The following is a 12,777-nucleotide window of genomic DNA, read 5'->3' as shown; positions in this document are numbered from 1 at the left end:
TGGCACTCTGAAAAAGGAGATCCAAGAGGACATCAGAAAATGGAAAGATATCCCCTGTTCTTGGATAGGCAGAACCAATATACTGAAAATGGCCATACTTCCAAAACTGTTATACAGACTTAATGCAATTCTAATCAAAATACCAATAGTGTAACTCACAGAACTAGAGAAAACAATCCTAAAATTCATTTGGAACCAGAAGAGACCTAGAATAGCAGAAGCAATTCTGGGCAACGAAGGCAAGGCAGGCAACATCACAATCCCAGACTTGAAATTATACTACATGACTACCATGATCAAAACAGCATGGTCTGGCAAAAAGTGTGTGTGTTGGGGGGGGGAGATTTAGCTCAGGGGTGCTGCACCTGCCTCACAAGTGCAAGGTCCTGATTTCCATCCCTGGTACCAAAAAACCAATTTTTTAAAACAACATTTGTATTTGTAGGAGTGCAAATTGTATTTGTAGGAGTGTAAATTGGTACAACCAGCATGGAGATTCCTCAAGATAAATAAATAAATAAATAAAACTAGGGGTTCCACTTGGCCCAGCTATTCCCCTTCTTGGTGAACTCTTTCTTCCTGAAAGAGTTAAAAGCATCACACCACAGCGATATGTGCGCACCCATATTTATAGCAGCACAATTTGTAATAGATAAATATTGGAAACATCCCAGATGCTGTTTTAGTTACTTTTATCATTGCTGAGACACAACACCCAACACTCAAAGTTAAAGGAGGAATGGTTTGGGCCAGAGATTTAGCTCAGTGATTCCACTTCCTGTCTTGCAAGCACAAGGTCCTGAGTTCGATCCCCAGTACCAAAATAAATAAATAAATAAATTAATTAATTAATTAAAGAAGGAATAGTTTATTGTAGCTCACAGTTTGTAGAGGTGTCAGTTCATAGTTGTCAGGCTCCAAGACATGGTGGGATGGCAAAGGGGCATTGCAGAGCAGGCAGGCAGAAAGCAGCAAGCAACAAGTAACAAGCAACAAGCGAGGCAGCAGCAGCAGCCTGCCTTTCCTTTTTATCCCTTCTAGGCTACCCACCCTTTGGGTGGTGTCATCCATACCCAGGGTGGGCTCTATATAGTGAAGTATTAATGAAAGAAATCAGTGAAGAGCTGAATAAACACCAATACATAAACAGGAGCTCATGGATTGGAAGACTCAGTATAGTAAAGATATCAGTTTTCCTCAAATTTATGTAGAGCTTTAGCACAATTCCAAATAATTGGACATCCCTAGGCAAAAAAAAATGAACCTTAAGTCTCAAACCTTACACAAAAATAATGTTACAATAGATCACACTTCTCAGAAGAAGAAATATAAATGACCCATAAATACATGAAAAATGTTCAACATCACTGTCCATTAGAAAAATGCAAATTAAAACAACACTGAGATTTTACCTTATACCAGGAAGAATGGCAATCATCAAGAAATCAAATAATAAATGCTGGCAAGGTTGTAGTGACAAAGGAACCCTCTTGTATCGTTGGGAGGGGGGAACGTAAACTAGTACAACCAGTATGAAAATCAGTATGGAGATTCATCGAAAACTAAAAATAGAAATTCCATTTGATCGAGCTATTCTCCTTCTAGGTATCGTTCTGAATGAGTTAAAGACATCACATTATAGCAATACATGCATACCAATATTTTTAGCAGCTGAATTCATAATAGCCAAATCTTGGAAGCAACCTGTATGTCCATCAACAGACAAATGGATAAAGAAAATACAATATTTATACAGAATTGGATACTATTCTGCTATAAAGAAGGATACATTTGAACCTTTTGTAGAAGAATGAATGCACCTTAAAAATAATATTAAGTAAAATAAATCAGACACACATGTTTAAATACCAAATAGTTTCTCTTATATGAGTAATCCAAAGTACAGTATAAATAAAGAGCAAAATAAAAGATAGATTAAAGGAAACAAGGAGATAGATCTACTGCAACTGGGACAAGGACCAGGAGATGAAGGGGTGGGGAAGGGGAGAAAAGAAGAGGACATAAAAAAAGTATTAAGACGTGTCATGTACAGGTACCAAATACTCACAATGAAAGTAGTTGTTATATATCACAAACATGTACTAATAAATAAATTAAAATTTAAAAGTAAATCACAGATTTAACTTTAAAACCTAAAGCTATAAATCTTTTAGCTGTAAAAGGGACAACATTTTTGAAATCTAGTATTAGACCAAGAGTTCTTAGACTTGACACTAAAAATATTGTCACTGGTGTGAACTCTTCGTACATGTAAGATGGAAATCAGACATAAGATGATTCTTGAGCCCACTAACATCCATCACCATTGCTTGCCCTCTTCTCCAGGACCCTCTAAAGGGGAGGGTCTTCACACATGCTTCCAGGATGTTACCAAAAAACTGAGAGTTCTTGCTCAATTCATACAGAAATCACAAATTGGCAAACCATAGCTCTTTTAGTGTCAATGGCCCTGAGCTTTGAATACCAGCAGGTATCAGCTCCTTTAATGTTAACAGCCCTTCTTGCTGCTTGGAGCAAGCAGCTACTGGTAGGATTCAGGGGCTCTTCCAGCACTAGAGATGGCAGTTCCCAGATGTTCTTTGTTGCTCTCCTTTGCTATCTGGCTGCCAGCCATCTTCAGTGTCAGCAGCTCAGTCACCAGCCACTTCAGACAGAAATCATGAAGGCCAAGATATGCTACTTGAAGAGACTTTATTAGAACTAGTGCAGAACTAGAAGAGCTTGCTTATATAGAGTGGTCATGGGTAAGGGAGAGGGTTTCTAGTAGACCTGACTGAGGAGGACTGCAAAGGGGTGAGTCATCTAGAGGGGCTGCAGGGTAAGGTACCTATGACAGGTCTGTGACTAAAGTCTGCCACAGACAAAGGAAATATTTCTTGAAGCAACCATGGAGGCCCGATGCAGCTGATGCCAGGCTATGGAGTGTTTGGAGCAGCTGTGAGATAAAAGTAGCCTTTGAGGAGCATCAGGCCTTTCTCTCCTGTCTCAATATGATCTATATAAGGACAATTTGATAAATTTAACCTCATCAAAATGAAAAATTTTTGATCTGAGAAAGACCCTGCTAAGAAGACGATAAAAAATAAAAAAGCTATGGACTGGGAGACAATACTTACAAAGCACATAATCCAACAAAAAAACTCATATCTAGAATGTAAAAGAATGCTAAAAACTAACAGTAAGAATTGTCTGATCAGAAAATATGCAAATGACTTAAACACTTTACAGAAGACTGTATGTTACTGATGACAAATGAACACATGAAAAGATAAACATCATTAGCCACAAGGGAAATACAAACTGAAACTACAATAAAATATGGCTATACACTTATTAGAATGGCTAACAAAAAACTGTGACAACCAGTGATGGTGAAGGTTCGGAGAAACTAGATGACTCACACTCTGCTAGTAGGAATATACAATGGTACAGACATTCTGTAAAAGATTTTCTTAAAAAAAACCCAAAAAAAACATATACTTTAAATATGACCCAGCAATTGCACTCCTGGACATTTTCCCCCAGAGAAATGAAGACTCACACAAACTCCTGTAGGCAGATGTTTATAGCAAGTTTTTGCATGGTATTTCAAAACTGAAAACAAACCAGCTGTCCTTCAACTGGTGAACTGTTAAGCAAACTACAATAAATCCATCGTATTTCCCCCAAAAAGAGGAATGAAACTTTGATACACATAACAAACTTGCTGGAAATGAAGTGGGTAGTAGAAATCACTGAAAAATTCTACATGCCCAATCATGGCACAAGCTGTAGAAGGCAGGATCTTCCCAACGGTATTTGCATTCCGTTAAAACTGGAAGCAGTGGTTGCTACGGGGTTTAAGAAGGACATATTTAGGGTCTTCCAACAGCCAATCATAGTGCCAGACATATCTGAGTGGGTGTAGCCCTGGAGAGACAGTGGCCAATAGTAGAGAGGGCTGTGACTGGGGTGATAGAAGGTAGCCCGTGAGGTCATCAAAGCACTAGAACTAGGACAGGCTGAGGATCTGTGGCCTGTTGGGTGATTTAAACCGTTGTGAGCCGGCACCAAACTCTGGTTCTTGCCTCCGGTTAATGTCATGGAAGACCTCCAGAGTGAACATCAGCGAATGCTGCGTCGCCACCACCGCGAGAAGAAAGAACTAGAGGCCCACATCCAGAGCCTGAAGAGCTCCGTCCCCAAGAGTGACAAGAAGAAAAGAAAGCAGTTGCTCCTCGACACGGCCTGCCTCCGGGCCAAGATGGAGTAGAGGCACCAGCAGGAGTTAGAGAAGTTCCAAGAGAAGTTCCCTGGCAACAGCAACCTGGATTCTGCCACCGAAAATCTGGCGAAGATGAATCTCGAGAACCAGCACCCCCACATCTCTAGGGCACAGAAAAGGCGAGAAAAAAGAGAGGCCATGGTGAGAGAGTGGCAGGAGAGGATCCTTTTGGCTGAGATGGAGCATCTGGCCAGCTTCCGGCAAGAGGAGGAAGAGAAGCTCGCAACCATCTTGGGAGCCAAGTATCTGGAGATGAAGGATATCCCTGCCGACAGCCACTGTATGTACCGTGCCATCCAAGACCAGCTGGTATTCTCCATGACGGTGGAGGGCCTGCGCCGCCGCACCACCGACTACATGCGGAAGCACGTCGACGACTTTCTGCCCTTCTTCAGCAACCCCGAAACAGATGACACCTGTACCCGCGACGACTTCATGACCTACTGCGACAACATCGTTCACCGCCCATCATGGGGAGGCCAGCTCGAGCTGAGGGCCCTGTCGCACGTCCTGCAGACCCCCATCGAAGTGATCCAGGCCAATTCACCCACCTGGGTCATTGGGGAAGAGTACCACAAGAAGCCACTCACCCTTGTCTACCTGCACTATGCCTGCAGCCTCGGGGAGCACTACAATTCCGTGAAGCCGCTTGCGGCTGGCGCAGCGAGCGGAGCAGCCCCACGCCTCTTCTAGGCCTTTCCATGGGCCTCACGGTAGTCATGGCAGTCACTCTGCGGCTGTCTCCACATCTCCTCAGTAAGCTCGAGTTTCTTCTCCTTTGATTTTCTGGTTTTCTTTGTTCTTTGCTTTAATTAAAATTTACCCTCCACCACAGTGTTCCTACCGCGCCTCCTTTCTTTCCCTCTCGTTCTTCAGGAGCTTCTTTGAAATAATAGGGGACAGGAAACTAAAATGGGGGAAATGTCTGCTTTTACTACCTGAGGGATGTCCCTTTGACACAGTTTAACCTCTTCTTGTCTCTACGAGGCTTTGCCTCTACCCCTGATTCAGAATTGGTAACATTTCAAATAACTTTGGGCTACAAATGGAAATGTTTGCTTTAATCCCATAACTTGAGATAAATACTAGGCATCTTCAGATTTTCCCATGAATCTGTTGGAGTACTTAGATGAAAATGGAGTTTATGTGATTGATATGCTTTGTGAATGCCTTTTGTTAGTTTTTGAAAAAAAATGTTATAGACTCTTCTTGGGTTTGCTTTTTTATTTATGAACAAGAGTTCTGTTAGTAACTTGGCTTTGTTTTCTTCATTCAAACTTCTGTGATTGCAAATTAATTTGCACAGGTGTTTGCTGAGCTCAAAATAGCATTTGCTCAACTTAAAAGGTAAATGTAAGTGTTAAATATAAAAAGCAAATTTAGATAACCTGAAAAGCTAGATAAAGTTTACTGTAAGATGTCAAAGATCTGAAGATTATTAAAGGAAGAGGAGATACGACTTTATTTAGGTAGTTGTTCCATTTCATTGTCTCTACAACTGATGTGAAGCAAAAAGAGACAAACTGATAAATAATTTAACTTACTGAAAGGGGTAAAACTCTGGATATTTTTTTCCTTAAATTCTTTTATTTTTAGGTATGCAACACAATTACATTTCTCATTGGGAACTTGTACCTTTACATGATGCATCTTGGTTCTTATTTTTTCCCCATTCCTAGCCCTCCCTTCACCCCCTCCACCCTTCCCTATTTACAAAGACTTTATTTCCATTTTTTCCATTTCTCATCATTTTTCCTTTCCCTTCTTTCCTTTCCCCTGCTCCTCCCACTACCCTTACCCCTTTGGACCTTTTCTTCCTATTTTGCATTATTGGTTATTCATTCTAATCATCAGTACATGTTAGGTATACATGACATTCATCATTGGGAATTTGCACCTTTACATAATCTCTCTTGGTTCTTATTTTTCACCCTTGCCCAGCCCTGCCTTCAACCCCTCCATTCCTCCCTATTTACAAAGGTTTTGTTCCTATTTTTCCTTTTTCTCATATTAATTCCATTCCCTTCTTTCCTTTCCCCTAGCCCTCCCACTTCCTTCCCCTTTGCCCCTTTTCTTCCTATTTCACATGACCTATTATACATTTTAGTCCTTATTAACACTTTCAGTTTCTCACACCAGAGAAACTGTTTGGTATTTATACATGTGTGTCCTATTTATTTCACTTAAGAGTATCGCCTCAATGTGCATCCATTTAGCTATAAATGTCTCTAATTTCTCATTTTTTATGGCTGAGTAGGACTCCATTTTATAAAAAAAACCACGTTTTCTTTATCCAGTCTCCAGTTGATGGGCATTTGGGCTGTTTCCAAGTTTTAGCTATTACAAACTGTGCTGCTATGAACATGGGCACACATATATCACTGTGGTATGATTCTTTTAATTCTTTGGGGAAGATCCCCAGCAGTGGAATAGCACGGTCAAATGGGACTTCCAGTCCTAGTTCTTTGAGGTATCTTCATACTGATTTCCACAGTGGTTTACACTCCCACCAGCAGTGGAGCAGGCTTCCTCTTTCCCCACAGCTCCGCCAGCATTTGTTATTGGTTGATTTCATGATAGCAGCCATTCTTTCCAGAGTGAGGTGGAATCTCAGCGTTGTTTTCATTTGCATCTCTCAAATGACCAGTGACGTTGAACATTTTTTCATGTATTTATTTGCTATTTCTGCTTCTTTGTCTGAGAAATGTCTCTTCATTTCAGATGCCCATTTTTGGATTGGGTCTTTAAATTTGGGAGGCCTGCTCTTTTTAAGTTCTTCATGGATTCGAGATAGTAGACCTTTGTCTGAGGAAGAGCAGGTGAAGATTTTTTCCCACGTTGTGGGTTGTCTCTTCACACTGCTGGTGGTTTCTCTTGCTGTGCCGAAGCTTTTTAATAAGAAGAGATCCCACTTGTTGATTGTTTGTGCTAGTTCACGGGCAACTGAGGTTTTGTTCATATAATCTTTTCCTACACCGATGTCTTCAAGGGTTCTACCTAACCTCTGTTCCAACTGGTTCAGAGTTTCTATTTTAATATTTAGATCTTTAATCCATTTCTATTTTAGTTTAGTGCATGGCGAGAGATATAGGTCTAGTTTTAATCTTTGGCAAGTTGAAGCCCAACTTTTCCAGCACCATTTATTAAAGAGGCTATTTTTCCTCCAGTGAGGGTGTTTGGCTCCTTTATCGAAGATGAGATGGCTGAGTGTGTCTGGCGTTGTTTCTGCATCTTCTAATCTGTTCCACTGGTCCTCAAGTCTGTTTCTTTGCCAGTACCATGCTGCTTTTATCACAGTAGCTTTGTAGTAGAGTTGCAGGTTGGGGATTGTGATACCCCATGCCATGTCTCTGTTACCTACAATTGCTTTTGCTATCCTGGGTCACTTCCTGTTCCAAATGAATTTTTGGATTGTTTTCTCAAGGTCCGTGAAGTATGCTGCTGGGATCTCAATTGGAATTGCATTAAATCTATATAGCAGTTTTGGAAGTATGGCCATTTTCACTATATTAATCCTTCCTACCCAGGAGCAGGGGATGTCTGTCCATTTTCTGATATCGTCTTCAATCTCTCTTTTCAGAGTGCCATAGTTTTCAGAGAAGAGGTCTTTCATTTCTTTTGTCAGGTTGATTCCTAGGTCTTTCAGTTTTTTGGATGCTATTGTGAAAGGAATTATTTGCCCTATTTCTCCCTTAGTGAGTCTGTCATTGGTGTAGAGGAAAGCTATTGATTTTTGTGTGTTGACCTTGTAACCAGCTACTTGACTGAATTTGGTTATTAAGTCTAGAAGACTTTTGGTGGAGTTCTTGGGGTCTTCTATATAGAGTATCATGTCATCTGCAAATAATGGCAATTTGACTTCTTCATTTCCTATCTTTATTCCTTTTATTTCTTTCTCTTGCCTAATTGCCGTGGCTAATGTTTCCAGAACTATATTGAACAAGAGTGGTGATAGCGGACATCCTTGTCTTGTTCCTGATTTGAGTGTGAAGGATTTCAGTTTTTGACCATTTAGTATGATATTGGCTGTAGGTTTTTCATAAATGGCTTTTATCAGTTTGAGGTAGAGAACATCTATTCCAATTTTTTGTCGGGTTTTTATCATACATGCATGTTGGATTTTCTCAAATGCTTTTTCTGCATCTATGGAGATAATCCTATGGTTTTTGTCCTTGGCTCTATTGATATAGTGTATTACATTGATTGATTTGCGTATGTTGAACCAACCCTGCATCCCTGGGATGAATCCCACTTGATCAGGGTGTGTGATCATCTTGATGATCTTCTGCGTTCTATTTGCCAGAATCGTATTAAGGATTTTTGCATCTATGTTCATTAGTGAGATTGGCCTATAGTTCTCCTTTTCGGTTGGGTCTTTCTCGGCTTTGGGGATCAAGGTGATGCTTGCTTCCAGGAATGAATTTTGTAGTACTGCTTCCCTTTCAATTTCATTGAAGAGTTTAAACAGTAGTGGCAGTAGTTCCTCTCTAAATGTCTTGTAGAATTCAGCAGTGAAGCCATCAGGGCCCGGGCTTTTCTTAGTTGATAAGCTTTTAATTTCGTTTTCAACTTCATTGGTTGATACTGGGTTGTTTAGAATTTTTAGGTCTTCTTCGTTCAACTTTGGTAATTCATATGTATCTAGGGATCTGTCCATTTCTTCTGTGTTTTCCATCTTATTGGCATATAGGTTCTGGAAGTAGGTATTGATGATCCTCTGTGTTTCTGCTGGATCTGTTGTAATTTCACCCTTTTCATTCCTAATTGCATGGATTTGGGCCTTTTCTTTTCTTTTTCTGATAAGGTTGGCCAAGGGTTTGTCAATTTTGTTGATTCTTTTGAAGAACCAACTCTTGGCTTCATTGATTTTTTTGTATCATTCTCTTAGTCTCCATTGCATTGATTTCTCCTCTGATCTTTATAATTTCCTCCCTTGTATGAGCTCTGGGGTTGTCCTGCTCTTCTTTTTCTAGAAGCTTGAGGTTCAGCGTCAGCTTGTTTAATTGGGCTCGTTCTGTTTTCCTAATATGCGTATTCACTGCTGTGAATTTCCCTCGTAAGACTGCTTTCCTTGTGTCCCATAGATTCCAATACGTTGTATTGTCATTGTCATTTAATTGAAGGAACTGTCTGATTTCTTCTTTAATTTCCTCTGTGACCCATTGGTTATTCGGAAGTGTGTTGTTCAGTTTCCACGTGCTTATGAAATTTTTCCAGTTTCTTTTGCTATGGATCTCCAATTTCATGGCACTATGGTCTGATAATATACAGGGCATAACTTCAATTCCTTTGCACTTACTTAAACACCTTCTATGAGTGAGTATGTGGTCTATTTTGGAGAATGACTGGTGTGCAGCTGAAAAGAATGTGTATTCTGATTTTGTGGGGTGGAACACTCTCTAAACATCTGTTAAGTTCATTTGTTCGAGAGGTTGATTGAGTTCTAGTATTTCATTACTTATTTTTTGTCTAGTTGATCTATCTATTTGTGACAGTGGGGTGTTGAGGTCCCCCACTACAATTGTATTAGTGCATATATGACTTTTCATGTCCGTTAGTATTTGTTTTATATAGTTGGGTGCACTAGTGTTTGGTGCATAGATATTTATGATTGTCATCTCTTCCTCTTGGATTGTTCCCTTTACAAGGATGTAGTGTCCTTCTTTGTCCCTCTTAATCAGTGTCAGTTTGAAATCTATTTGATCTACAAAGAGGATAGCTACTCCTGCTTTTTTGGGGTTCCCGTCGCATGGAGGATTGTTTTCCACCCTTTAGCTTTCAGTCTAGGAATTTCCTTTTGAATGAAGTGTGTTTCTTGTATGCAGCATATTGTTGGATTTTGCTTCTTGACCCATTCTGCCAGTCTATTTCTTTTGATTGGTGAATTGAGACCATTAACGTTGATGGTTATAACTGAAACCTATTGACTTATCATTGCCATGACTTCTTCTCTTTGTTGTGTTCTCCCCCTTTACATTTAATTTCTTGTTATGCCAGATGGGTTCATTCTGCTTTGCTTCCTGGGATTGTGATCCTCAATGTCTGTTCCTAGGATATTGTGTAAAAGTCTTTGGAGTGCTGGTTTGGTATTCACGAAGTTCCTAAGGTGCTCTTTGTCATGAAAGTATCTTATTTCTCCATCCATTTTGAAAGATAGTTTTGCAGGGTACATCAATCTGGGTTGGAGGCTGTTTTCTTTTAGGGCTTGGAATATGTCACTCCAAGCTCTTCTTGCCTTTGATGGTTTGTGTTGAGAAGTCTGCTGTGATTCTGATGGGCTTTCCTTTGTATGTGATTTGTTTCTTTTCTCTAACTGCTTGTAGAACTTTGTTCTTCTGTTGAGTTTCTGGAATCTTAACAAGTATATGCCTATGTGCAGATTTTTTTTGATCAAGGCTATTTGGAGTCCTATATGCCTCACTTATCTGTATGTCAAATTCTTTTCCCCTCCTTGGGAAGCTTTCTGCCATTACTTCTGTGAAGAGATTTTTTATGTCATCTGCACTCTCTCTTGTTTCTTCTTTGACTCCAACCAGTCTTATGTTATTCTTCTTTGCATTGTCTAGCAGCTGCTGGATTGATTTCTCTTGTTTCCTTATAATTTTGAAGCAATTTTTCTTTTCCTGGTCACTAATTGCAATCTTATCTTCTATATCCGAAATTCTGTCCTCACACTGGCTCATTCTGCTGTGTAGACTTTCAATGGAGGTTTTCATCTCCTGGAAATTTATTTGCTTCTGTTTTATGGATTCCATTTGTTTCCTATGTTGGGATTCCATCATGTTCCTCAGCTCCTCTCTAGGTTTATTAATCATGACTTGCACTAGGAGCACAATCTCTCCTGTTATCTGAGAAATTATTTCTGATTTCATTTCTTCCAGATCCCCTTTTGTTGCCAATTCAGTGGGTCCAGGTGGTTGAGTATCAGAGTGTTCCATCTCATTTCCCTTTGGGGTTGCTGTAGGTGATCTGGAAGTCTGGTTTTGAGACTTATTTACGTGTCTTCTCATATCGACTGGGGGAGCGGGGGGGGGGGGGGGGGGCGGGGCGGGGTTGCTGTTGGCCCCAGTGTGGCTCACCTCCTCTGAGCTGGGAGAGGTGGGACAGGGGCTGGGAGCAGCGGGAGGGATGGTGGCCCGGAAGCCCCTTCCTCTGGTCCGGGAGTGGCGGGACGGACAGTGGCGCAAAAGCCCTTTCCTCTGGGCTGCTAGTGGCGGGCTGGTTGGTGGCCCAGAAGCCCCTTCTTCTGGACCAGGAGCAGTGGGACAGCGGCTCAGAAGCCCCTACCTCTGGGCCGGGAGCATTGGGACGGACGGCGGCCCGGAAGCCCCTTCCTCTGGGCTGGGAGCAGCGGGATGAATGGCCAATTTTCTTTATTCTTCAAGATATCAAATGCTATGACCTTATTCAAGTTGATCTACCTTGTCATATCAACTAGTATGAAATCTGAGAGATCTGGACTTAGTGACTTCTTTAATTACTAAAAAATTTAAGACAATTTTAAGAAACATTAAGGTAGTTGATCTCTTTGACTATATCAACAACTTCTGGGAGGCAAAAATGAAACAGCTGGGCATGGTGGCACACGCCTGTAATCCCAGCACTTGGGAGACTAAGGCAGAAGGATTGCCATGAATTTTTGGCCATCCTGGACTACAGTGAGCTCAAGGCCAGTCTGAACTGTATAAGGAGACCCTGTCTCGAAAAACCAATGAAACAAACAAACACAAAAACTGTGAGCCACAAATTTAGCCGGGCATGGTGGCACATGCCTATAATCACAGCCCTCGGGAGGCTGAGGCAGGAGAATAGCCGCAAGTTTATGGCCAGCCTGAGCTTCATAGTGAGTTCAAAGCCAGCCTGAACTACATAATAAGGCCCTGTTTGAAAAAGACCAAGAAAAAAAAAAATGTGAACAATATAGTTTTGCTGATGTTTGAGATCTGTCAGTATATTAAATAACCCTAAAGAATATTAAAACTGAAATGATTTGCAATAATTTTTCATCTTTAGATCCTGTATTTTGGTGAGGTTAAATTCATTAAAAATTCTTTGTATATTCCAAACATTAAAAAATAAAGTATATCAGTTCAAAAACTTTATTAAAAATCTTTATTCACAAACTTTATTAAAAAGTATGCAATTTGCTTAAAAAATAAAAGCTGTTTAAAAATACCTGCTTCTCTGTTTTTGTGTATTTGCGACTTCATTCATATACAGTTTATATACCAGGATCTTCTTCAGCAAAGGACACCTGGTCGTCGGGAAGCAAGTATAGAGGAGAACAGATCAGGCTTTGGGGAGGAGAAATGCACCTGCAGTTTTGGTAGTGGCCTGGGGGTGAAGTGTTCCCCAGGGAATGATTTAGGGTGCAACTTTCTCTGGAGGCTGACCTGCATTATGTTTCAATAATTGAAAATATGTAATGGTTTCATTTGAAGGCACTGTCATTACTGTGTTTGAAAAGGAACCCCCCACTTCCAAAACCTCAC

The 12,777-nt window shown here is 40.6% G+C and overlaps 1 protein-coding gene across 1 annotated transcript; it reads left to right on the top strand.

Annotated features, from left to right (window-relative positions):
- Nucleotides 1-3,006: 3,006 nt before the first annotated feature.
- On the top strand, nt 3,007-6,203 carry LOC147820875 (OTU domain-containing protein 6A-like). Its single transcript, XM_087203205.1, is given in 1 exon segment — nt 3,007-6,203. A coding segment is annotated over 1 exon segment (876 nt). The 5' UTR covers nt 3,007-4,102; the 3' UTR covers nt 4,979-6,203.
- The last annotated feature ends 6,574 nt before the right edge of the window (nt 6,204-12,777 follow it).

Source organism: Heterocephalus glaber, unplaced genomic scaffold (assembly GCF_053883595.1).
Source record: "Heterocephalus glaber isolate CG9 unplaced genomic scaffold, H.glaber_assembly_v1.0 deba00001789, whole genome shotgun sequence".
Lineage (NCBI taxonomy): Eukaryota > Metazoa > Chordata > Mammalia > Rodentia > Bathyergidae > Heterocephalus > Heterocephalus glaber.
This window is presented reverse-complemented; position numbering and strand designations above follow the sequence as displayed.